The following is a 22,230-nucleotide window of genomic DNA, read 5'->3' as shown; positions in this document are numbered from 1 at the left end:
TGGGACGGAGAGAGCCGAACCGAGACTTGAGCAACTGCAGTGAAGGTGATGATGGACACCGAGGAACGCATCCAGGCCGTCTCCCAATTTCTCCTCCAATCTCCCCCAGGAGAGATCAATGACGTCCTCAACGGTCAATTCGGTCTTTTGTCGCTGCTGTGTCAATCGTTGACTTCGTCCCCGATTCCACAGATGTCCGAAACATTATATCCGACGACGACAGCCTGCAGGCCGGCGTGTACCCGGCCCTCCAGGAGTACAACATCAAACAGTTCATCGTTGCAGATGTGCCAGGTATAAAGCACCAGGTGCGTGAGCACGGTACCTATTGTAGCGATACACCGTGACTGACTTGCCGGCATGCATCCCGCGGTAGTCGATCATAAGCGATGCTGCGAAGATTGAGGGAGAGGAGGAGCGGTACTTGGATCCGCGGTCGAAGACGACATTTCTTTTCGACCACATCTCGCTGGTGAGCGCCGTCCTTTCGTGCTCAGTAGATGGCTGAACCCCGTGCCCTCCGTCGCCCGATGCTCGCAGGAAACATCCGAGACGCGAGCCTTCGAGCCAGACACCGAATCAGAGCCATTCCGGTGCGCCTCCATTCTACCCTTTCGAATTTTATCAGGGCTGAGCCTGGCCGATGCCATTTAGAGTAGCCTTGGAGTCTGCTACCCTCTCCTACCTCGCCGCACACTTCCAAGACGGCGTCGCCTCTGTCTTCGCGAAACCACGCTCATCCACGTCCTTCACTGTCCAGATCGTCGCCAACAAATACAACCCCTCGAATTACTGGTAAGTCCGCCTCTCTCGCGTTCAGCCCCCAGCCCACGATTTGACATTGCCTGCGCGCCGCAGGTCTGGGCGATGGCGATCGGAATACGTCGTTGACCTCGAAGCGAGCACGATATCCGGCCGCGTTCTCGTCAACGTACATTACTACGAGCAAGGAAACGTGCGTCGATTCCCTTTCCTTTAACCACTCCTAGGATCGCTGACCCTCCTATTGACGCCGGCGCGTTTCTAGGTCCAGCTCGAGACCCATCATACCACCTCGATCACACTCCCACCCACCATCTCAGCCTCCTCACCCGCACCCTCAGCAACGAAAATCCTCGCGCTCATCGAAGACCAGGAGGGCGTGTATCAGGCCTCGTTGGCCGAAACCTACCACGAGATGAGCGAGAAAACCTTCAAGGGCTTGCGCCGTGCGCTTCCGCTCACGCGTCAGAAGATTGACTGGGACAAGGTGCGTTTCTCGATCGCGTTATTAGATGCGCGGATGTCCGATCTCTCTCGCGTAGGTGTTGGGATACAAGCTGGGAGCCGAGCTGTCCTCTAGCAAGGGCGTCTTCGGTAACTCATAGCTTATGGACAGATCGACCAAGGTTGCAAGTAGAGAGAGCGACACGCGATCAGGCCGACGGGATGTAGAAGCATAATTTTGTTGTAAAATTCCAGAGTTCTCTTTTCCTTTCTTCGCATATTCTGAAGGCTTTCCGCCTTTTTAATGCACGAGTACACCACGAGACATACGGTGTGGTCAATTTTCAATAATCAGGTCCGGCAAGAAACATCGTGGGAGGACCGACCAGCACACCTCTCGCATCACAACCTATTATCCTCGTCCATATCTCAGCAACGCCGTCTTCCTCACATCCGACCTGCATCCCGTTATCCTTCAGTATGAAATATTCTCTTCCAGGCGTCTGCACAACAGCAAGGGCGGAGTGCAGTGGTTTACCGCCGGCAGCGGTGAAATGCACGCTCTCGGCATGGTGATGGCTGTAGATGTCAGATGGTATATGCTTTCTACGGCAGAGCGACCAAGACAAGGCGGCAGACGTACGCGGGGAGAAACATGCTCATTCGGTGTTGTTTTTGTTTCGGATTGGGTGCGCGTTCAGAGAGTCCTGCGAAGTCTTGAGCCATCTGTGTTGCAGACATCCAACTCCCGCTGACACTGATTCGTCATGAACATTCAGCATATCGCTTGATATTCTTCGCTACTCCAATGCACGAACCTGTTCCCCACCACGCACGCAAGAACGTATCGCTCAGCGACTGTCCGCAAAGCGACGCCTTCTTCCCCTTTGTCTGTCATACGTTTAAGCCAGTGAATGCTGATTCCTTCTTGATACTCGGCGGTGTGCGCCCATTTCAGATGGTCGGAAAGCAGAGAAGAACCAGGGCTTCGTACGCTCGAAGACGATAGACGGTGCTCGATGTGCTGCATCCAGTCAGGACGGACAGGAAGGCTGTCGGCAGAAGGAGACCCAGGATCGATCAGTTCTGCGGCCTGGCCGATGACTTCACATGTGGACTGTAGGACATAAAACGACTTGGTCCTGGGCGGTGTAGTCCAGTCTTTAGAAGATCGAGGAGACTGAACAGTGATCCGCCATATTTCTCCCTTCACGACGTGCTGTGCATCCACTACAATGTCTAAGAGCCATGTGAACCGGTTTTGCTTCGAACCGCCTATCGATATTGCAAACCACAGCCGGGTTGTCAAAAACCTAAAATGAACGAATAAAATCACATAATCATTGCAAGCTTGTCATTCATACCTCAGGATGATGGTGAGTTGTTGCTGGTCATCAGGGCTACTCCACAAACGCTCAGATATCGGTGTGAGGCCTCGGTAGAATGACCCTAAAAAGGATGCATAATATCTCTCTTTGCGCTCCCGCATCTCATGCTCACGTTGGCAGAGATATGGCCAGAAGTTTGTGGTCGCAGAAGGGTACAATTCTCTCAGATCTACCAGACGTTTACCTGTGAATTCTCGGACGAGTCGATAGCATGCTGATGAGTAAACTAGATAAAAAGGCAGTCAGCGCGAAGATGACAATGACGCGCGCACACACTGGCCTGCGTAGCGAAACAGTTTCGAGACGAGGACACACTGCCTTCTCTCCTGACCCGAGAGGCCACTGAGAATAACCGACCACCGATATACTAGTCTCCGACGAGAGAGAGGCGGCGGTAGAGAGATAGGCTGCAACGGCACTAACGCTTCGGAATCGGTGAAATCGAGGTGGTAGAGCGGCACGTTATCGGACTTGCGCATTGATTCTCGGGATGAGGTCCGCTTCTCGATCGCAGAAGTTGAACAACTAATTGCGCTTGTCGGCTCCGATGAGAACTTCGAAGCGGGCATTGTCACAGCTAGGGGTCTGAATCGCTTGCCAGACTTCGAAGCAAGAGTTTGAGTTCCAAAAGTGGATACAGTTGGCGAAGCAAGACGAGGTCGACGGTCTCGAACCGGCGAAGCTATGGCTACAGAAGCCGTGGCTGCTAAGTTCATTTTAGGTATGGCAGGAACCTTGAAGGCAGAGAGCGTGGACAAGGTTCCAGAGTCAATGTCGCAAGAGTCGGGGTCTGATGTCCTTGAGGCTTGAATGATCCTTGATTTTTTTAGCGGGGGTTCAGCAGCAGGTTCCATGGGAGCAGAGGATCTTTTGATACCAAGTACCGCTTTCGAAACAGTTGTGGTTGATGCATCGGTGGGACGAGACGGTGCCCTCGAATGGTGAGAGATGTCGTCGCAGCCAGGGTCCGGAAAAGGCGCATATATCGAGGTTGTTGAAATATTCACATAAGATAGATTCGGATCCTCATAAGCACGTCGACCATGAGATGTGTGATTGGATGTTCTCCCAAGTAAGTCCGACCCAGTCCTATCAGATGGGATGGCAACGGCCCCTTGGGTCGTTACGCCATCGCTGGCTTTCGAGGTTGCCTGCGTAGTCTCTAGAGAAGTCGCTTCAGGCTGATTCGAAGGCCCGCGCGCACCAAGTCGCTTTAAGAGTGCTGCCTTGCCTTGCTTCGAGTAGCCAGTGATCCGACGCTCCTTGCAAAGAGCCTTGAGCTGGGGCACGGTCAGCTTAGAAAGTTCGGCAGTGGGGTCCGATGACATTCTGACGCCACAGAATTCAAAAAAATCTCGGTAGCAGGACGCTAGAGGGGACGTAGAGCACGCGTAAAAGACGAGTGTGAACCACTATAGGCAGGCGTCGATCGCGCTGATGGACGCGGTCAAGGATTAGGTGGTGCCTGAGAGCCATCACACCGGCGTTGGCCCTGCATTTCATGAGGCCATCATATCGGTGCACATGCATGAATCAAGGAATCCACTTGAGCCACAAATGGGTAAATGACTGCTACATGGCCTGTGAAGCTATTACAGCATGACAACAACTCAAACGGATAGCGATGTGTGTTGCAGGAAAACATGAAAGCAAACAAAGTATCAGCGCAACAATTATATCAAGTTGGTCTAGTGTCGGTCAGGACGACCATCTTTTTGAGCGGCGGGCTGGTACATCGGCTTCTTATTCAGCCAGTCCTCCTTGACGAACTGAAAGAGGCCTTTACTGCCGCTTTGACGCTTCTTCGCCTTGACCTTGGTCGCGGCCCTCTTCCCCCGCTGCACCTGCTTCGCGATCAGCCTCTCAAACGCCTTCATCTCCTTGCTATCCGCGTACACCTCGCAGTCCCGCGCGGGTATCAATTTCTTCTCGAGCTTTAGCGCGGAGTCCTTCGGCTCCCGCTGCGAGCGCGAGCCGCTGGCGGTGGCAAACGGCCGCGGAGACATGGACCTGGGAGTGGGAAGGGAGGCCTCGGGCGACCACGAGCGCGGGCGGGCGGTGGTCATTCGCGGGAGCGGCGCGAATCGGCGCGCTCGGAACGCGCGGTCCTCGGCCTCGAAGGGGTCTGGCGTCGGGCGGAGCGGGGTGTACTCGCGGGGTATCGTGCGCGAGCGCACCTCGTGTGGCAGGGGGCCGTACAGGTCGTCGAGGTCATCGTCCGCGTCGCCTGGGGTGTCCAACTTGCGGGCGTCGCCATGCGCGGAGGTGGAAGCGATGGGAGGGCCGAGGAACGTGCGTCCTTGGTCAGGCGGGTCGAGTTTTCCTTCAGCGCGGAGTCGGGACGTGATGGCGCGGAAGTCTGGCAGTGCCGATGGTGCCGGGGTAGGAGGAGCGCGGTCAACGGGGAGGGGAGGTGGTGGTGGTGGCATTTCCGATTGTATATTCATGTCCACTGATATGATCTCGGGCGGCGGCGGGGTATCAGAATCGATGTCCATTGGCACGATATCGAGAGGCTGTGTATGAAAGCCCTTACGTATGACGGGAAGAGGAGGAGAAGATTGGGAAGATTCGTCGTGGCGGTGAAGCGGAACGAGCCGATGCTGATTTGCGATATTTCGCGTGGGGGATGCCTGTGCCGGTTTTGATACGGAGAATTAACAAGAGAATCAGTGATGATTTTATGAAAGAGTCACCTGGTTTAGGGGCCAAGAATCCCGCCGATTCGCAAGCGCAGTTGTTTCAGACGGGTGTCGACCTCTCTTGGGAGGTGCTGGCTGTCGGAAGCCATCGCGTGCTGACCGCGCTGCTTCTGAAAGATGCGATGGAGGTTCATAGGGGCGATAACTCGATGCATCTGACGATGGGTCTCCTGAAGAGCGTGCAGTGGGCTCTGGAAGAGAGTGCGATGGTTGTGGAGAAAGCTGTGGGCGCGCAGGAGGTGGATTGCGAGAGGACGAGCTAGAGCGTGGGAGCGCAGGTAGGGGCGGTGCGTACGTTTGCTGTGAAGGAGTCACCACGGAACTAGCAGTAGGACGCTGTGATAGAGAATGTTTTCGGAAGTAATCATCTGATACTCGTCGATCCACGAGAAGCGTTTGAGCAGGCTGTAGTCCTGGCACAGCCGTGGGCGTAGGTGCTAGTTCGACATCTTCTGATTCAACAATCATGGCGTTTGTGTTCACAATCGGGAGGAGCTGCTGTGGTGGCTGTTGCACACGAGTTCGACATCGTGAGTACCGTACACACACTAGACATGAACAAGAGGAACCAGCGGACCTGTGAACCGACCACTGCGCGCTCAGATCCGCCCCGGCTCTTCTTCTTCGAGCATCGCTTACACGACCACCCATAGATCCCGTTGTCGACATCCTTGTTCATGGTAGCATCTAGCATCGCGATCATATCCTTGTCGGGCACAGGTGGAATGTGACATCCTGATCAACGCGCGGCATGATCAGCAGCGCCGCACGGAGAGATAGACCAAGTGCACACGGACGGTGATGGAAGGATCTGTGGCAGTCGGAACAAGTGAGGAGGAAATTGGCGGGGCCCGTGTCTTGCCCGCCGCATCGATTGCATTTCTTCGGGGTGCTGACCGTCTCGGACGGCGGCATGGGGTAAAACGCGGTTGGGTTAGGGTTACCGCAGAGGAACAGCGGCGTTCGGCTTTTCCCGCCATTTGTGCCGCTGTGCACGTCGGCGCTCTTCCTCCTCCATTCACACAGCTTCACGCTAATAGTTCAACCCTTCTCTTTCTCCGTCACCCGCAACGCTGAACGAGACGCCCGAAGAAACTTTCGAGCAATGGCGATCATTGATCCACAGGACTTGGAGCGTCTCTGGGCGCTGCTCACGGAGCTGGCGGAGCAGACGAACAGCCATCGCCACTACACCGCGAACTTACACGCACAGGCGAATAACGTCAAGGTCTGTACATCGCTTTCTCGCTGATCGGCGTCTCGCTGACGCCCGGTGCCCAGAACCAAGCGATCCATTCTCAGACGGGATTCGTGCTGCGACGGTGTGTGTGATCCGAGCGCCTACCCCTCCGCGTCCCTTGCGCATGGCAGAATGGACGTATTGACTGCGTTCCGCACAGATTTAACCTCGATAAATCACAAGGTGCGGCGCCGCTCGCGTTCTATTCTAGCAGTCTCGATTGACGTTCTTGACTTTTGCATGAGCAGAAGAGTACGATGCAGAGCTGGAACGCATGAACACTGTCATGGCGGCCGACAACCAGGCTCTTCTGCACGACAACAAGCAATTGAATGCGCTGATTAAAGAATACGAAACGACCTTGGAAAACGTCATGAACCAGTTCCGGAACCGTGCCGTACGCGTCTCCTGCCTAACCCCACCCCTTTTCGTCCTCCGATCGTGTGCATGCTTGACTGACGCGGACTCGACGCAGCACGAAGTGCAAGAACAGGAGCTCTCGCTTGTCCGGGAGTACGAGACGCGCCTGATCGCGCGCGAGACGGAGGAGCATGCGCAGCGGCTTGCGGCGAGCTCGGCGTATTCTGAATCGCTCACGCGCATGTCACGGATGCTCCGGAAGCAGCTGCGCGCGCTGGGCGGCGAGGACGTGACAGAGGTGCCCGCGGGGGCGCAAGACGCGTACAGGCCGGAGGAGTGGAACGCGCTCGCGGCGGCGGACTGGGCGCTGGAGCGCGAGTCAGAGCTCGCGCGCCTGGAGAAGGAGAACGCGCTGCTGCGACGTCTGATGGGGGACGAGTCTTTGAACGACGACGGGCCGGCGAACGAGCGACCGGTGCCGTTGACGGTGGAGGAGGTGCGGCAGAGGCTGGTGTTCCCGACGCGGGACAAGAGCGTGAAGCTTGGTGGGGCGAAGGGCACGGTCGGGCCGTTTGCGACGTACAAGCGGATGAGGGCACTGGCGAGTTGACGTTAGGACGCGATGTGTATGTTCGTAATACTAGCTTCAGATGGATTTCTTGTGGCGCTGCTTAGATACCTCGGAACCGTTGACGGTTTCAGGCTGATAATGTGCGACGCATGGGTCGAGTGCCTGAGATCGCGCGAGAGCCAGGAACTGGACTGAATATATGATAATAAGCAGAGCGACGACTTGCGCGCTCGCTGCTCATCGAGTCGGGGTCTGTCGGTGGCTGTTCGCAACGACGGCGGCGGCCAGCGCGTTCGGACACGGAAGAAACGGAGGCTAAGGCAATTAAGATATAATGAAAGGGGAACGATCGGGAGCAGTCCATATTTAACGCCGGCCGGTGTCTGGCCAGGCCAACACCGGCGAAGCGCCGCTTGCTCACCACTCTCTTGCCCTTTTCTTTCCATCTTCTGGCCTTCTCCTTCTTCTCTTCTCCTTCTCTCCTGCATGTCTATCGGCGTCCCTCCTCTTTCATATCCCCAATGGTCGTCTCCTGAGTACCATCAGCACAAGGTGCGGACCCCTCTTGCTACAGCCGCAGCCCCTCAGTGCCGGTCAGAAGCCGTCGGACTCAGTGTGGAACACACTCCCCGCGCTATCATTCGCACTCTTCGAGATCTGATGTTCTGTGCCCGCTGACAACACTTAATTGCCCTCCCCCCTCACAGCGCTTTTCATCTCCCTCCACCTCTGGCACCTCTCTCGTGCACGACCCTCCGATGTCCCCAGGCCCCTCCGTCGTCCGCCCCTTTCGCTTCTCCGCGCAGACCGATGGCCTTTTCACTCCCAAATCCGGAAGAGTCAGCGACTCCTGGATGAGTGCCGCCTCCCGCGCGCGCACGCCCTCCACCGTGCCCTCCAGCGCGAGCAGAAAGGGCAAAGAAAAGGAGACCACAGGTGCCCCTGATTCGATCAGCATCCACAGTACGCGCGCCCTCGCCTCCGCGGCCCCCGTCCGTCCACGCACTGACCCGGTTGCCTCATCAGCGGATCCGTTCCCCAACGAGGCCCGCACGTCGTCGTCCTCGCACCGCCCAGCGACGGCAGACCCATCTCCACCCAGGAAGAACCGCGGAAGCCTTCTGGTTGCGGCGTCAGACGCGCTGGGTTTCGGGCGGCGCCGAAAGTCCGTCAAACAGCCTCTGCCCGTGCAGGCGCTCCTCCTGTCGGAGGTCATTGAAATCCGTGCGCCCAAGCGCGACGAGGAGGAGCAGGAACGCCAGCGCTTACGTGATGCAGCCGCGCAGTCGATCGGATTTGGGCTGGACATACTCGAGCCCGCACGGACGCGCGAGGACTCGGTTTACGAAGACGAAGGAGCGGACTCGGGCGAAAAGGGGGAGGCTCCGCACGAAGAGCTGCGCACGTCGGAGACGTTCAGCGTCAGCTCGAACCATCACCTGTCGTCGCCAGTACCACTGGCGATGCACGCCGTGGGCCACCGACGGCGGGGCGGGTCGCTGTCGTTGTCGCTTCAGCAGTCGCGGGCGACCCACTCGACACCGACACCGACGGTCCCGACGTTCCCAGCGAGCTATTCGTCGTTGACACCGTGGGTGCACCTGTCCGGGACGTTGCCGAAGCACTACCCGCCGCCTTCGCTTCTGATGATGGCACTTTCGAAGCAGTGGAAGAACCGGTTCGTGGTGCTGACGAGTCCGACGGGGGCTGGGCGGCAGACGCGCTCCGAGGGCCCGAGCGTGTCGTACCTGCACGTGTTCAAGTCGGGCGGTGCGGAGGAGCGGGAGCTGGAGCGGCTGGAGATCAACGAGAAGAGCGTTGTGTTTGTGACGGACGAGGAGGTCGGAGGGCGCCGGAACGTGATCAAGGTCGGGGGCGGGGACGTCGGGGTCCTCCGGCGGGAGCTGAACAGCGAGGAAAACGGACAGACGATGCTGCTGCTGCAGATCGTCGACGGCGCAGAGTCGCGGCGATGGATAAATGCGATCAAGAATGCCGTTTTGGGGCAGAGGTGTGTGGCCTTCCCTGTCCGGCTGTCGACGCGCGGTGCTGACCCCGCTTATTAGGTCGATTCGCGCAGGCCTCGGGCTTCCCTCGCTAAATATGGCAGGTCCCGAGCCCAGAGGGGACATGGACGTCATGCTGTCCATGCGCATGCAGGGCATCCTCTCCTCCCCCGCCCCCAGCTCCTTCCAGACGTCCGACTATGGCGCCTCCTCTTCCAACGGCACAGACAGCTCCTACGACCAGCCCGTCACCCCGCTGGGGCCAGGCACAGTCCGCTCCCTGCCGTCCTCACCTCGGTCCTCCACCGTCTCGGCTCTCAAGGGCCTCTTCACCGGCAGCCGTCCGCGGTCCCCGTCGCGCACGGCGTCGCCCGAGCCAGGCTACGAGTCGCCGGGGGACTCATTCGGCAGCGTGGGCAGCAACCTCCTGGGCATGCTCAAGTCGTCTGGCAGCGTGTTGGGGGAGCGGGCCATGTCTCCCGCCGCGCCTTCGCCGATCCTCAAGCCCCGGGCGATGCTTCCCTCCCCGATGTCGACCCTGGGATCGCCGGAGTCGCACCTATCGCGGAAGATTGTCCAGAATCGAACCAGTCTCGATTGGGCACCGGCGCCAGGCGACCCGCCGGCAGCGAAGAGGGAACAGCCTGCCCGCGCACTGTCCCCTTCCCTGCCGCTCCAGCCGCCACCGCCCCGCAAGCGTGCTTGGACGACGACGGAGCCCGTCCCCGCCAAGCAGCAGTCGCCCGGGCCGTTGGTGTATACGCATGCCAACTCGAGCACCGCCGGCAGCTTCGGAATCGCGTTTGGTACCGAGGCCACGACGCCCACCGCGACCTCGAGAGGGAGCTTCGACTACGCCGGGTCGGCACACAGCGGCACGCCCGTGCAAAAGTCTCGCGCGCCCTCGGTGTCCTCGGTGTCGACCATTGGATCGGCCGACAGAGGGGAGCCCGCGCTGGATCGGTCCCATTCGAGCCATCGGCGATGGTCGCGACACATCGTGCTGCCCAAAAGAATGACGCCGCCGTCGGGGTCCCCTCCGCCGGTGCCGATGACGCAGTCGTGGCAGAGCACCCTGTCCTTCAACCATCGGATTTCCCATCCCTACGCCGCCGACCGCTTAGGCGAGCGCCCGCCCAGCCGAGAGTCGTCCTCCACGCACTCGCACAGAAACACGTCTGCTGGCCTGCCGCTCTTCTCGAAGCGTGCGTCGGGCTCGTCGTCCGTGTACAGCGTCGCCTCGAACCACTCGGTGCCCTCGCGCACGAGCACGTCGTCGCATCCGCCGAGACAGGCCAACATGCATCGCCTCTCTGTGCCGCCACCCCAGCGGCCTGCGCCGAGCAGCGCTCTGCCCCCGACGCCTCCGAACACCGCCGTGCCCAACGCGAGCGCCAAGAGGGCGGCCTCGCTCAAGCGACCCGACTCGGCGCCCGTCCCCAAATCGGCCTTCCGAGACAGCCTCGCCCACCGCGCCATGCGGCTCTCGATGCTCCCTCCCACCAGCCCGCCTTCCCACGTGCTCCCGCCCCGGCCCGACGAGCCCTCGATTCGACGCCATCACCGCCGAAGCACCAGCGCAGACAGCAATCCTCTTCCGGACGCAGCGCACGCATCCACAGAGCCCCCCTATCCCGCCCCCACGGGTCCCCTGCCACCCCCGCCCTCCTCTCCGCGCCTCACATCGTCGTTCAAGCAACGCCTGCGCCTTCGCAGTGCGCCGTCGCCGCCCCCGCTTACTCCCTCTGCCGACGCTCACTTCATCCCAGCGAGCAACGCGTACTCGCCCCCCGCCACCCCCATCGCCGAGCGCATTACCACCATGCAGAACGATCCCAACTTCTTGCTGCTTGCGACACCTGTCACCCCTACCTCCGCCGCCCCGTTGCCGCTTCCCCCCCAGCTTCCCCCGCGCAGCCCCTTTCGTCCTCCACCCCCGGAGCGCTCGCCACCCGGCCCTGAGATGACCTCTCTCTCGCCACCGCCGCGCCGCGGCTCGCGCCAGATCCCGAATGGTGACAAGGAACCCAAGGCGGAGGTCCCGCTCCTCTTCACCGATGACACGGCCGCGGAGCTTGGCGATGCGGACGAAATCGGGAAACGCACATCCCTAGGTCTTTCGCGCACCGCGTCGACGCTTTCGCTGGACATCGTCAGCAACGTGTCCCGGGTACAACGACAGCCACCATCCCCGACGCCGTCCAAGGCCTCGTCCTCGTCCTCGTCCTCGTTGTCTTCGCCCTTGTCATGATAGCGCTTTATTTATTCGTTTCACTCGCGCTCCCTGCATCGACCCGTAATGTCCCGCCCTGTGCATCTCCTCTATTTGCCCGACCGATCCCATCGTACTGCCTCCATATTCTTCGCTTTCTTATGTCGTTTCGGCGCAGCGATGCGCTGCCATGTGATTTATTCTCTTTGTTTTTTTTTGCTTCTCAGCCCGTCTCTCCCACCTTATTTTCACACCTGTCTGTTTGATTGTTTGTTTTCATTCGTCTCGCCCATCGTCTCACGTCTCTCTCACCTCACTTGTTTCGTTCGTCTGTTCTATCGCGTCCATGTCCTCGTTTGTGACTCTCGTCTTGGGAATGCCTTTGGATCACGTGTACTTGTTAGCTCTTCCCCCTCCCCCTTTCCCCCTCCACCGCCCCCTCACCACCATCACTCATGCCCCGAGTCACGGCACTGATATAGGCCATCGTCGCCCTCAGTCGTCTCTCCCCTCCCCCTCCCCTCCCTCACCCCCGCCGTCACCGCATCTATCTTCGCTAATCAGAATTTCTAATGAATCGCTCGCTCACGCTGCTCGAAACGTCTACGTGATCCCAAACGCTCTACCAGGATCCTTGGTTCACGAGTTCCTCACGCACCGCCGAAACGCACCCCGCATCGCACAGTAATAACAGCAGCAGTCAGTCCTAGCATCAGCAGTAGTAGTAGCAGTGGTAATAGTAGGTAGTAGCGCTGGTTGGTATTAGTAGTATCCGTCCGTTACGTAGAAGCCGGCCACGACCGTTCGATCGATGTTCACGTCACTTACTTTTGGTACTTACACGTTCCACTCACGAGCCGCACGCATACCACACATACGTACGTACTATCTGACAGCCCTCCGCCGCCGTATATACTCGCATATACCGCACATACCGTACATAGCACCGCACAGTACATACTCGCCAGCATACCTGTAGAACACCCAGGCACACCAGATCCTAGTACACGGCACATAACATGCCGGTAGCACCTGCCGTCCACATATACACAGAGCCCGCAATTGGCTATCCAAGTGGCTATCGTCTCTCAGCGCGCCAGCATGGACGGGAGCACGCGTGCGTGCCATGTCGATGTCGACACGCCGCGATTGACTTGGTGCCGGCATGATGTCGTGTCGAGGTGTCGGCGGCGGAGCCCGCTTGCTCGTTAGCGTAGTTAGCGCGGATGCGGATGTCGAGCCTTGCTTACATGGTGCTAAGAAGACGCGGCTGCTAATGCGGTAGTGAGCAGTCAAGGCCCTTGCTTGACAGGATCCGTGGCGGCCATCTAGAACAAGCGCTACCGACGACCGCCCGACGGGTCTCCCAGTGCTGTACTCAGCTCGTCGGAGGCCGCCAGAGCGATCGGTCTTAAGCGAACGACCCGCAGGGGTTAGAATATTCTCAAAGTCCATGCAGGAAAAGGTTGCCGCGGCCACACACACACCACCATGCCATTCAGAACACTGCAATGCCATACAAATACACGTTGCGTAGAGAAACATTATAAAAAGTACCGATAGAACAAGAGGAGATCACGCAAAGCTATTTTCAACATCCGCGCTGTCGTCGCCCGTCTCGAGGTTCGCGAACTAGGTCGGGAAGGGTAGATTAGCACTGGCACGGGCGGGTAAACTGATGGACATCGTAGACTCACGGTCAAGAACGCAGCCGGACGGTGCTCCTCGGCCCAGAAGAGCAGAGGCGTGTCGAGCGTCATCGAGTAGCCAAGGTTGGGAGACCACAGCTGTGTCAAGCCGATGCCGTAGTTCCATACCCGGCCCTCGGGGACCAGCGTCATCCCGAGGATACGCTCGGATAGGAGCAGCTGCACGCGCTCGGACATGTTGGGATTGAAACCCTATACGAGGACGAATACAGAGGCTTCGTGAGCAGGGAATGTGCGAGGTGCGCAGAGCAGGATATGGCACGGTACTTACCGGAGGGTTCGGCGACGTGTCCTGGTTCTTCCTTCCCCACTCGAAGCCAGCAACTGACAAGGAATGCGCCGACAGAGATACCGATCCTGGAGTGAACGCTGCCGTGATGCATATTGACGAAGTGCCCCACTCGGGATGGTCCGCCATCAACTTCGCCTGGGATGTGATATCCGTTGGCGACAGGTGAGAGAGCTCAAGGGCTTGGGTCTTGATCCACCCGAGCGGCTCCAAGTCCTTCAAGAGATAGTCGTCTTTAGGGAGTTGTGAAGGCAGCTCCACAGAGTTATTGTTGCCTCGTTGTGGCACCCAAGCGACGGCCTGCGGAAGATATCAGTCTAACATGTGATAAGACTACAAATGTTGGAACGGACCTTGATCTCTTTGACTTGTTTGTTATCTGGCGGAGAAGTACCATACAAGAACGCAGCCACTTGTGTTCGGAGGTCTGCTGCTATGATAAACGCACGAAGGATATTTCTTGGAAGGACGTATGTGAACGAAGCGGCATCGTCCTTGACATCGTCGTTGGAGACATATATGTGTTGCAATCGAAGAGAGAGATGTGTTGCCGAAATGGCACGCACACGCCAGTCAGATTTACTGCTGAAGACCTGCTGCTCGTAATTGGTGGCTGAGTAGAAATGGGCACGATGAGCAATGAGTCGATGTCGACAGGCGGAAGACGGCTCGACTTACTTGTAACAGTTTGGATCGTATCACCATGGATGTTGGTGGTTTGTCTTTAAAACTTACGTCAGTAAAACGAGCATTGTATCAGAATACGTAGACGTACGTCTGAACGGCTGTAACCTGACTCTGGGCTTCGGTGCTCTTCTCCAACTCAGCCATCTGCTGACGCTGAACGGATGGGGCTGCGATCTCCTGACCAAGAATGATGTCCCGGATTTCACTTGCTGTCAAAGAGGCAATGTTGACGCTATTCCGCTTTCCGAAATCCTAAGGTTCAAGACGATATGGGACAAGAAACTCTTTGAAATGGAGAATAAGATATGCATACCGCTAGAATCAGATCCTTCATAGCCACCTCAACCTTGATCCACTCCTCGTCAGACAGCGACGGCCACACAAAGTGAGGCTCCGTGATAGTATTCTTGTCTGGGTGAAGGATGATCTTCGCCTTCTCATTGTTCACATGTAGACCACGGAGAAGAAGGATCAACCGTGAAAATGCAGTGTAGCTCGAGATAGACTTGAGCCAGTCATCTGAAAGCTAGTCAGATTCACGTTGTTTCGGTCACAAGTAAAGTTTATACCGTAAAGACTGAACAGCACCATCTGGGGTTGTGTAGCACGCTACAAATGGAAATCATGTCAATGAACAATCATGGTCACAAAGTCAAGAGAACGAACCAGGATGAGATCACCGAACTTCTCCATCTTCATGCAGGCTTGGAACGGTAACTGGAGCTCACTACCTTTGATGACGATGTTGGGGAAGTCCAACAAGTGCACCTCGAGGGGATCTGCCGAGATAATATCAGCAAATGGAGATATGTCAATTTATGCATGTATAACACACCCAACATTCCCTTGCGGGTCACGATGACTTGCTTCGGCTGTTCTTCAACGGGTAATGATCTGACCAAAGCAGCAACTTCTTCTGCCGTCTTCCACTTGGCAAGTTGACCCAAACGCTTCTGACCCGCCCATACACTGGTGTGAATGATCTTGAGGAATAGCTGACCAGAGCGGGGGTTGAAGATGAAGATGGCACCGTCTAGAGCAGAGGTCAGCAAGAGCCACCGTCGATATCGTGGTCAACGTACTGATGGGCTTCGTTGTCAAATTCCCCTCAAATGTCTTGTGGCTGTGTGAGATGATAAGTTGACATGCCCTTTTCAACAAATCGTGAACTTACATAGTCACACGGTAGACATTAGTGTCATCAACAAACCCTGGATTAGGAAATGAATACTCGTCCGTTACAGTGAGCATCGAGACTTACAGATGATTTGGTTCGAGAACAACTCTGAGTAATTCTGTGAGGGATATATCAGACAAAATGAATACAAAACACTGAGGGAAACGAAACCAACCTGGCTGTTTAGATACGGTTCCGTAGGCTCTGAAGAATACAACTGCAAACCCTTCCGTATGCGCTCACGTAGAACATGACAAGCCGGGTTCGCTTTCATGATCTTCGCCATTGCTTGCTGAACAAGGGGCTTCATCCCAGGGAACCAGTTACCGTATGCAGACCACAGATTGTATGCGAGATCTATGCCAATCATGACACCAGTTGGCGAAGGGTAGATACTCATCGAATCAGAAACCTGAAAAAAATAATGATTACTGCGTGAAGGACAGCTGCAAAAAGGAAGGGCAACTTGCATAATCCAAGAACTTGGCACGAGTGTATCGCTCAATATCGTGTGTGTCGAAATCACCCCACCTCAATTGGACATCAATCCAATACTTGTTGCTGGTGGTGCCATCCATGACATCTTTGTTCTGTAAGATCGCGGTCATGAATTGAATATTTCATCAGTCACCAAGAGACAACTCACATCCGTAGCGAGAGAGGGTCGAGATATGTTCCACTACAATCAGCATGTTAGTAGACGAAAGGAAGGGAATGTATGGTAATGAGGTACCTTGTACGCAGAGAACAAGAGGATATCCGCACACGACGAATTCATCTTGTAACTCTTTCGAGGGTGAATCGTTTCCTTCTGCACCGTTTCAATTTGAAGCGGCTCTAACTCTTGATCGAACACTTGACACTAGAATGGATGATATGAATACGACAACACGGACATCAAGGACATTTTCTCACTAGATCCATGACAACACTCTCGTGAACTGTGTTTGGTAAGAAAATCAGCAACATGTTGAATTGACAAAATAAATGCTTACTCTTCTGCCACAAATGAGCACGGAAGATTTGAATCAAACTGATCTTCAAGGTCGGGATTTTACCGTGCCTATCAAAACCATCAGGAACTCCTATAAGTAATAGAAACAGTCCCATCACTCACATAAAGATACCAGTTAGATCCAATTGCACCTGGAAACCGACATAGACATTGGCGCGATTGATTGTAGGACTCCACCACAATGTGAAACGACGATTAGGGATCTGATTGAGACCAGATCGCTGTGCATTCGTGAGCTTCTTGTATCGCATAGATTCCTCAAAGCCAGATGCTTTCTCCCAGAACAGACCCTCCCAGGTCGGGAAATACGTCCCCTTGAAGAGTGTGTGCTCCAAGATTCCTTCGACACCACCCAGTGCTGCAATGACATCAACACGATAGTTGTTCAATTGCCACAGTTTACCATCATGGCGTTGCGACGTCCACCAGAAAGGATTGCTGTTCGTAGATGGATGTCAGCTACAGGACGTCGCAGGCAATGATGTGGACGCACTGTTTGAGCAACTGATACTGTTTCCAATCCGTTCGTACACGCCAACCGCGGTCATATGCAAGACTGTTGTCCGTAGTGAGAATGGTAGTAGTCGACTTGCTTGAGATAACTTACGTGTGACGATCCTTCTGGAAGAGAGTATTGATACGAGGTATACCACGGTCCCAGCTATCCTCGAGATCTTCCAATGTCAACCGGCGATTTTGAGCGTTCGCTTCTTTTCTCTTCATCGAATACTCGGACCAGACACGAGCAGAGTCCAAGAATTCTGCTTCCCAAGGTTGCAAGTACCGGTAAAGGTTAGGGATCAGCTGATCTTCCTCATGCGTCATACCAGCGCGGAAATGGGTGACTATTTCATAGCCCAAATTAGTAAAATGGTGAAGAAATGAAGTAAGATGCTGACCTCCAACGTCTGTCTGTTTCGACCACCGTAGGTCACTCTGGGGAATGAGCACGTGGCCCATCGAGAGCATGCCCAAGCCACCCAATTCCTTTACAAACCAATTATTAAAGTCGTATGGCAAAGAGAGAACACAACCAAACCTTCGGAGTGTAGAAGACGACTGGTGGGAAGCGAGAGGGCATCTTACTGTTCAAACCGATCTTGACACGAGTTTGAATCTTATTCTCGGACTTGACGAGCGCATCTAGGAGCTCATTGGTGTGAATGACGGCCTCCCGGTAATAAGTCATTAGACCTATAAGCGCCGTATTCCACTTGTTGACGATCTTGGAGAACGTCGTGGATCCGGAACTCATCAGGACTTGTCGGATACGGTTGTTAAATTGTTGGACACCTAAAAGCGTGTGAGATGCATATGAGTTGCAGAGAGACTAGGACACTTGCCATCATCGGAAACACGCAGGAAGGCCTGTGCCGTCCTCTCTTTCGTCTGCTCATTCGTCAAGTTCCATACAGCATCCTTCAACGAAAACTGCTCTCCTCCCATCGTCCTGATCTTCGGGAGGATACGAACCTCAAAGCCACACATGGAGAACAGAAGCTGAGGGTTATTCTTCGAATAGACGCTAACGAATGTATCTTCCCATTCAATCGTCGTGAGAGATCTTGGCAAACTTTGTTTGACATTCCAAAATACCGCGCGACCGAGGTTGACATCGTGCTTGATGAGACGCATGCGACAGTCCCTTGGCCAGCAACGTTTATTGTTGTAGCCGATGACGTTGTTGTTGGTGGGATCAGGGTTCGCACTGAGGTAACGTTGGATGAGATCACGAGCCTCATCCGCTGTAAAGCGGAATAGGACATGCAAGCGGTCGACATAACGGGAGTATAGGCGAATAGGGTGGCGGGTCTCCGTTGCAGAGTCGCGGTACTGGAGGAAGTTGTTCGGCATTTGAGGAGGGCCTGCCATTTCACTAGCACGCTGCAAGCCGAGGATCAAAATATCGAGCACAAGACCATAGTACTGGAAAACGAAAGCAGAGAACTGCAATCCACGGATCAGGCCATACGCATTTGTGTGCGCCATGTCCTTGTAGGTGAGGACCGTATTATTCTTCGCGGTGATATAATCGGCAAGGTTGTGGTCGAGAATGAGACGCAAGAGCCGATTGAGGAGAGTGAGATCGATTTTGTCGTAAACCTTGGACAAAACTGTCTCCATCATCACGTTGCATTCACCTTCGCTGGTCTCCCAAATATCTGTGAGGTTGTTGATGCCTTGACACCATTTGTAAACCAGAAGAGGAGGAGGTTCCGTGTCTGCGGGCTTGATCCAAGCAGGGAACAATCCACGCTTGTCTGCCTCGAAGAACAAAAACTGGTCAAGGTACGCGTCCGTGATCTTCTCGACAGGCTCAATATCGTAGCAGGGAATTAGCTTGTCGTACGTGTCGAAAAACTCGATTCCAGATTCCTTGAACGCACGCTGAGTCAGGAGGAGGCGTTTGATTCGCGACAAGCACTCATGAGGGTTGTCGTAGGCCTGCTCGATGAGTGCCAGTTCCTCTCGCTGGGACTGATTAAGACGACCCTTCACAGAGTACGCCTCTTTCAGTTTCTCCAGTGCCAAGACCAGCAATTTCGTGTCATGCTTGTACGAGAGTGGCCTGGAAAAACGTAAGACTCGTTGAGGTTACGAAAAATATGACTTACGGGAAAGGAATGGGTGCAAATTTCCGGCTTTCTAACCAATGCACAGTTGCAGTATAAATCGCAACGGCTTCTTCAGCGCTAATGTACGGTCCATCCTTGAGATATCCATGCTGCCGCTCTTGTTCTGCCTTCAGGTAAAGGCGAGTTAGACGGCCAAGGTTCTTCTTTACAACTGCCTTATCAACAGTGGCACCGCGTCGGATACGCTCTCGATTGTAATGCGCAACCCTGGAAAAACAATGAACAAAGACTGGGGTTTTAAAGAATGGAACACTTACGATGTCCACCAATCGGCCTTGCTCTTAATGTAACGAAGAATAATGTTCTCAATGGCCGTAGGCATACCAGGCACCTTCCATGGGATGTTAGCCTTCCAGCACCGCCAAGCCTCCGAGAGATGCTGCAAAATGGTCTTCGCCTTGTTCTGCTTGATCGACTCGGGCATCATGTCCAGGATATCGTGCATGACAGCTGCTCGTAATTCTAAGTCGTAGTGTGACTCAACGCGCTGCTTGGTGACCGTTTTCGCAATTCCCTTGCTATTACGACCTTCGAACTGACGCGCCAGAAGGTTACCCAACCAGCGTTCGAGTAAAGGAACAATGCCTCGCATGAAGAATAGCCAAACTCGCCAGCCGGGAGCCCAGAAACCGACACCAGGGCCTTTTCCGACCGGTCCCGTATTGAAGCGGTAGTAGATCAGATGCTTGAGATCCTTCGTCATCCGGACCTGTCTCATGAGCTTGTACTTGTACCGATACATGCCAGTCAGAGCGCCGACATGCCCGAATATGTACTGGAGAGCGTCCGCGAGCTGGAAGGCGTCGACATTACCCAAACGGTACTGAACATGTGCGTCGACAACTAGTTTGGTCAGACGAAGAATTTCACGACACAAGTGGAAGGCGTTTCCAAAACGCGACTTCTTCCGCTCTTTGGTGGTTAGTGTTCTAGGTTTGCGATCGGTCAGCAATAGGACAGTGAAGATATGGACACAAAACCTACTTGACAGGCTTCAGGTTCATGTTGTAGTCAAGATGCAGATAGTTTAAGTTCTGAGATTTCAGGAATCAGTATCATACAGAGAAAAAATAGACATAGCAAGCACGGACCTTCCGATGGATAAGCAGGTTCAGCATGTTATAACCCTGTCGGCAGACCTGCAGGCCAGCCTCCACCCAGTCCAACTTGGTGGTCTGAAAAAACTTCGTCGCCTTCAGCTGCCTGAATAAGTTCTTCTTGGTCATCGCCTTCTCTGGACGCGTCTTCAATTCGTTGAGGACGTAGCACTTGAGGAGCTTCTGGTAGGAAACGCGGACTTTGACAGGCTGGTTCGGGGGACAGTGCTCTAGATACCAACCCTTCACAAGGGGAATGTCCTGGGCTCGCCGCATACGCCCAGACCGTCTATTGTACGGTTCAGGGGCCCACCAAAGGGCGATGGCATCAGCGGTCAAATCATTCTCAAGCGGCTTCTCGCTCAAGATTGGCGTAACGTCTTCAGGAAGCTCGAACTCGTCGTCATCAGCACCATTTGGACCAAAAATCTCGTCTTCATGAGAGACGAGGGGCATATTCTTGGAAACTGCCCCACGCAACGAGATTGGGTTAATGAGGGGATCGAAGTAGAACGCAGGGAGGTCGGGATCATCAGTCCGAATGTAGACATTCTTGGGGGTGTGGTAAGGTGCAATCTGTACGGAGCGCGGTAGGGAGTTGTAAAGATGGGGGAAGGCAACTTTATACTCGGTACGAATCTGTTGCCGAATGATGACCTTGTTAATATCGTTAAACTCGTTCCAGTCCTCATCAAAGTTATCCATATCGCGGTACAACGGCTCGAACTTAGGACCGCCCGGTATCGCGAGGTTAAGCGCCTTCGCCGAGAAGAAAGACTTTTTGTCAAAGAGATAGCTGGAGTTGATGTCGGTGTGGTCAGAGAGGAGAGTGCGGCCAAGGCGATACAGGTTGGCCATGACCGGCAGGGTCAGAGACCAGTACTTGTAAGAGGAGCCGTTGACATGAGGCGTGTCAATGAGGGGCTTGGGATCGTAGAACCAGTCTAGAATAGGCGCGTCCTCGTCAGGATCAAGGTCGAGTTGAATTGCTTCCAACGGCTCGACATCTAGGACGTTGTCACCGTAATCCAACGGCGGCTCCTCGTCATCAAAAGGGGGGAAGCGCATGCGCTTGAAATGCCTGCGGTCGCGCTTCTCTCGACGCATAGCCAACCACATACTACTCCACTGAGCGTGATATACCGGTTCTGCAACACGAGGAATTTCGTTGACGAACGTAATGGCGCCAGTGATGTGATATAGAACGGGGACCTCGCGGACCTGCTCCCAAGGAAATGGGATGTTTTCGAGCAGTTTCATGACAGCATGGGGAACGTATTTGAGAGCGCCCAAATGAACGCGCTTGTCATTTCTGAACTTGCGATTGCTCATGTCGCCGTGATCCTTGATGATTTTTCGCACATGCTCAGGAGGCAGGTCCTGTGCAACATGAGGAATTGTAATAATGGAATGGGGATATGAGACACACCTGCTTCCCCATATCTACGAAGCCTCCTCGACGTTTTTCCCCGTATCGCTTCCGCTGCATTTGAATCCATTTCTGTGACTTCAACGCCAGCATCTCGGGAGGCATTCTTGAACCAGAGGGACTGCTTGAGCCAGCGTGCGGCATTCCTGGAGGAGGTGCTTGGAAGCCGGGTGGGGGCATGGGCATGCCTGGAGGAGGGGGAGGGAAACTCATCGTCGTCGTCGATGTTGACGGCACGGACGAAGGAAAGGATACAGACGTGAGGATGACTAATGATGAGTTGAGTGGCACGTCCGCCACTACTTTCATTCGGAGCTCGAATACCGGACCTCAGTGATAAGGTTAGGGTTGAACGTCCCTCCAACTTATACTTGCAGTGAGCAAAGTCAATATGAAATGTAGATCATGGCCAGTGGCAAGAAAAGTCTCATTTCGAGGGCACAAACGCAGTACAAGAAATAATGTCCTAACAGGGTCACGATAGCGATGGAAATGCCGAGTCAACG

General features: G+C 55.0%; 6 protein-coding genes across 6 annotated transcripts; 3 read left to right on the top strand and 3 right to left on the bottom strand.

The window, feature by feature from the left end:
• Nucleotides 1–50: 50 nt before the first annotated feature.
• HETIRDRAFT_384237 (uncharacterized protein) lies at nucleotides 51–1,528 on the top strand (the record flags this gene model as incomplete). Its single annotated transcript, XM_009548099.1, has 8 exons — nucleotides 51–133; nucleotides 193–308; nucleotides 377–472; nucleotides 541–593; nucleotides 655–795; nucleotides 859–955; nucleotides 1,028–1,249; nucleotides 1,305–1,528. Coding segments are annotated over 8 exons (871 nt in total), but the record flags the coding sequence as incomplete, so codon positions are not given.
• Nucleotides 1,529–1,981: 453 nt separating this feature from the next.
• Nucleotides 1,982–3,922, bottom strand: HETIRDRAFT_417859 (uncharacterized protein; the record flags this gene model as incomplete). Its single annotated transcript, XM_009548098.1, has 4 exons — nucleotides 1,982–2,519; nucleotides 2,571–2,820; nucleotides 2,869–3,196; nucleotides 3,269–3,922. The coding sequence occupies 4 exons, from the start codon at nucleotides 3,920–3,922 to the stop codon at nucleotides 1,982–1,984; spliced, it is 1,770 nt and encodes a 589-aa protein (XP_009546393.1).
• Nucleotides 3,923–4,282: 360 nt separating this feature from the next.
• Nucleotides 4,283–6,211, bottom strand: HETIRDRAFT_105080 (uncharacterized protein; the record flags this gene model as incomplete). Its single annotated transcript, XM_009548097.1, has 4 exons — nucleotides 4,283–5,227; nucleotides 5,291–5,803; nucleotides 5,874–6,031; nucleotides 6,094–6,211. The coding sequence occupies 4 exons, from the start codon at nucleotides 6,209–6,211 to the stop codon at nucleotides 4,283–4,285; spliced, it is 1,734 nt and encodes a 577-aa protein (XP_009546392.1).
• A 190-nt stretch (nucleotides 6,212–6,401) lies between these two features.
• Nucleotides 6,402–7,568, top strand: HETIRDRAFT_444926 (uncharacterized protein; the record flags this gene model as incomplete). The annotated part of the gene is made up of 5 exons (XM_009548096.1): nucleotides 6,402–6,524; nucleotides 6,578–6,618; nucleotides 6,697–6,719; nucleotides 6,785–6,933; nucleotides 7,012–7,568. The coding sequence occupies 5 exons, from the start codon at nucleotides 6,402–6,404 to the stop codon at nucleotides 7,504–7,506; spliced, it is 831 nt and encodes a 276-aa protein (XP_009546391.1). The 3' UTR covers nucleotides 7,507–7,568.
• A 204-nt stretch (nucleotides 7,569–7,772) lies between these two features.
• HETIRDRAFT_434237 (uncharacterized protein) lies at nucleotides 7,773–12,162 on the top strand (the record flags this gene model as incomplete). The annotated part of the gene is made up of 5 exons (XM_009548095.1): nucleotides 7,773–8,082; nucleotides 8,175–9,478; nucleotides 9,534–11,587; nucleotides 11,656–11,848; nucleotides 12,090–12,162. Exons 1-5 carry the CDS (start codon nucleotides 7,954–7,956, stop codon nucleotides 12,160–12,162), a joined length of 3,753 nt encoding a protein of 1,250 aa, XP_009546390.1. The 5' UTR covers nucleotides 7,773–7,953.
• A 1,098-nt stretch (nucleotides 12,163–13,260) lies between these two features.
• On the bottom strand, nucleotides 13,261–21,784 carry HETIRDRAFT_51280 (uncharacterized protein; the record flags this gene model as incomplete). Its single annotated transcript, XM_009547541.1, has 30 exons — nucleotides 13,261–13,317; nucleotides 13,383–13,586; nucleotides 13,666–13,983; nucleotides 14,037–14,296; nucleotides 14,362–14,405; nucleotides 14,459–14,622; nucleotides 14,684–14,889; nucleotides 14,940–14,979; nucleotides 15,037–15,149; nucleotides 15,206–15,403; nucleotides 15,453–15,493; nucleotides 15,545–15,581; nucleotides 15,632–15,665; nucleotides 15,723–15,959; nucleotides 16,012–16,137; nucleotides 16,194–16,226; nucleotides 16,281–16,409; nucleotides 16,463–16,488; nucleotides 16,543–16,610; nucleotides 16,665–17,000; nucleotides 17,056–17,118; nucleotides 17,170–17,407; nucleotides 17,462–17,549; nucleotides 17,602–17,855; nucleotides 17,900–19,131; nucleotides 19,178–19,405; nucleotides 19,456–20,127; nucleotides 20,183–20,232; nucleotides 20,290–21,675; nucleotides 21,725–21,784. The coding sequence occupies 30 exons, from the start codon at nucleotides 21,782–21,784 to the stop codon at nucleotides 13,261–13,263; spliced, it is 6,942 nt and encodes a 2,313-aa protein (XP_009545836.1).
• Between the last annotated feature and the right edge of the window lie 446 nt (nucleotides 21,785–22,230).

The sequence above is a fragment of the Heterobasidion irregulare genome (genome assembly GCF_000320585.1).
Source record: "Heterobasidion irregulare TC 32-1 unplaced genomic scaffold scaffold_05, whole genome shotgun sequence".
Taxonomy (NCBI): domain Eukaryota; kingdom Fungi; phylum Basidiomycota; class Agaricomycetes; order Russulales; family Bondarzewiaceae; genus Heterobasidion; species Heterobasidion irregulare.
Note: the sequence above shows the minus strand (reverse complement) of the source record. Positions and strands in the feature narration are given on the sequence as shown.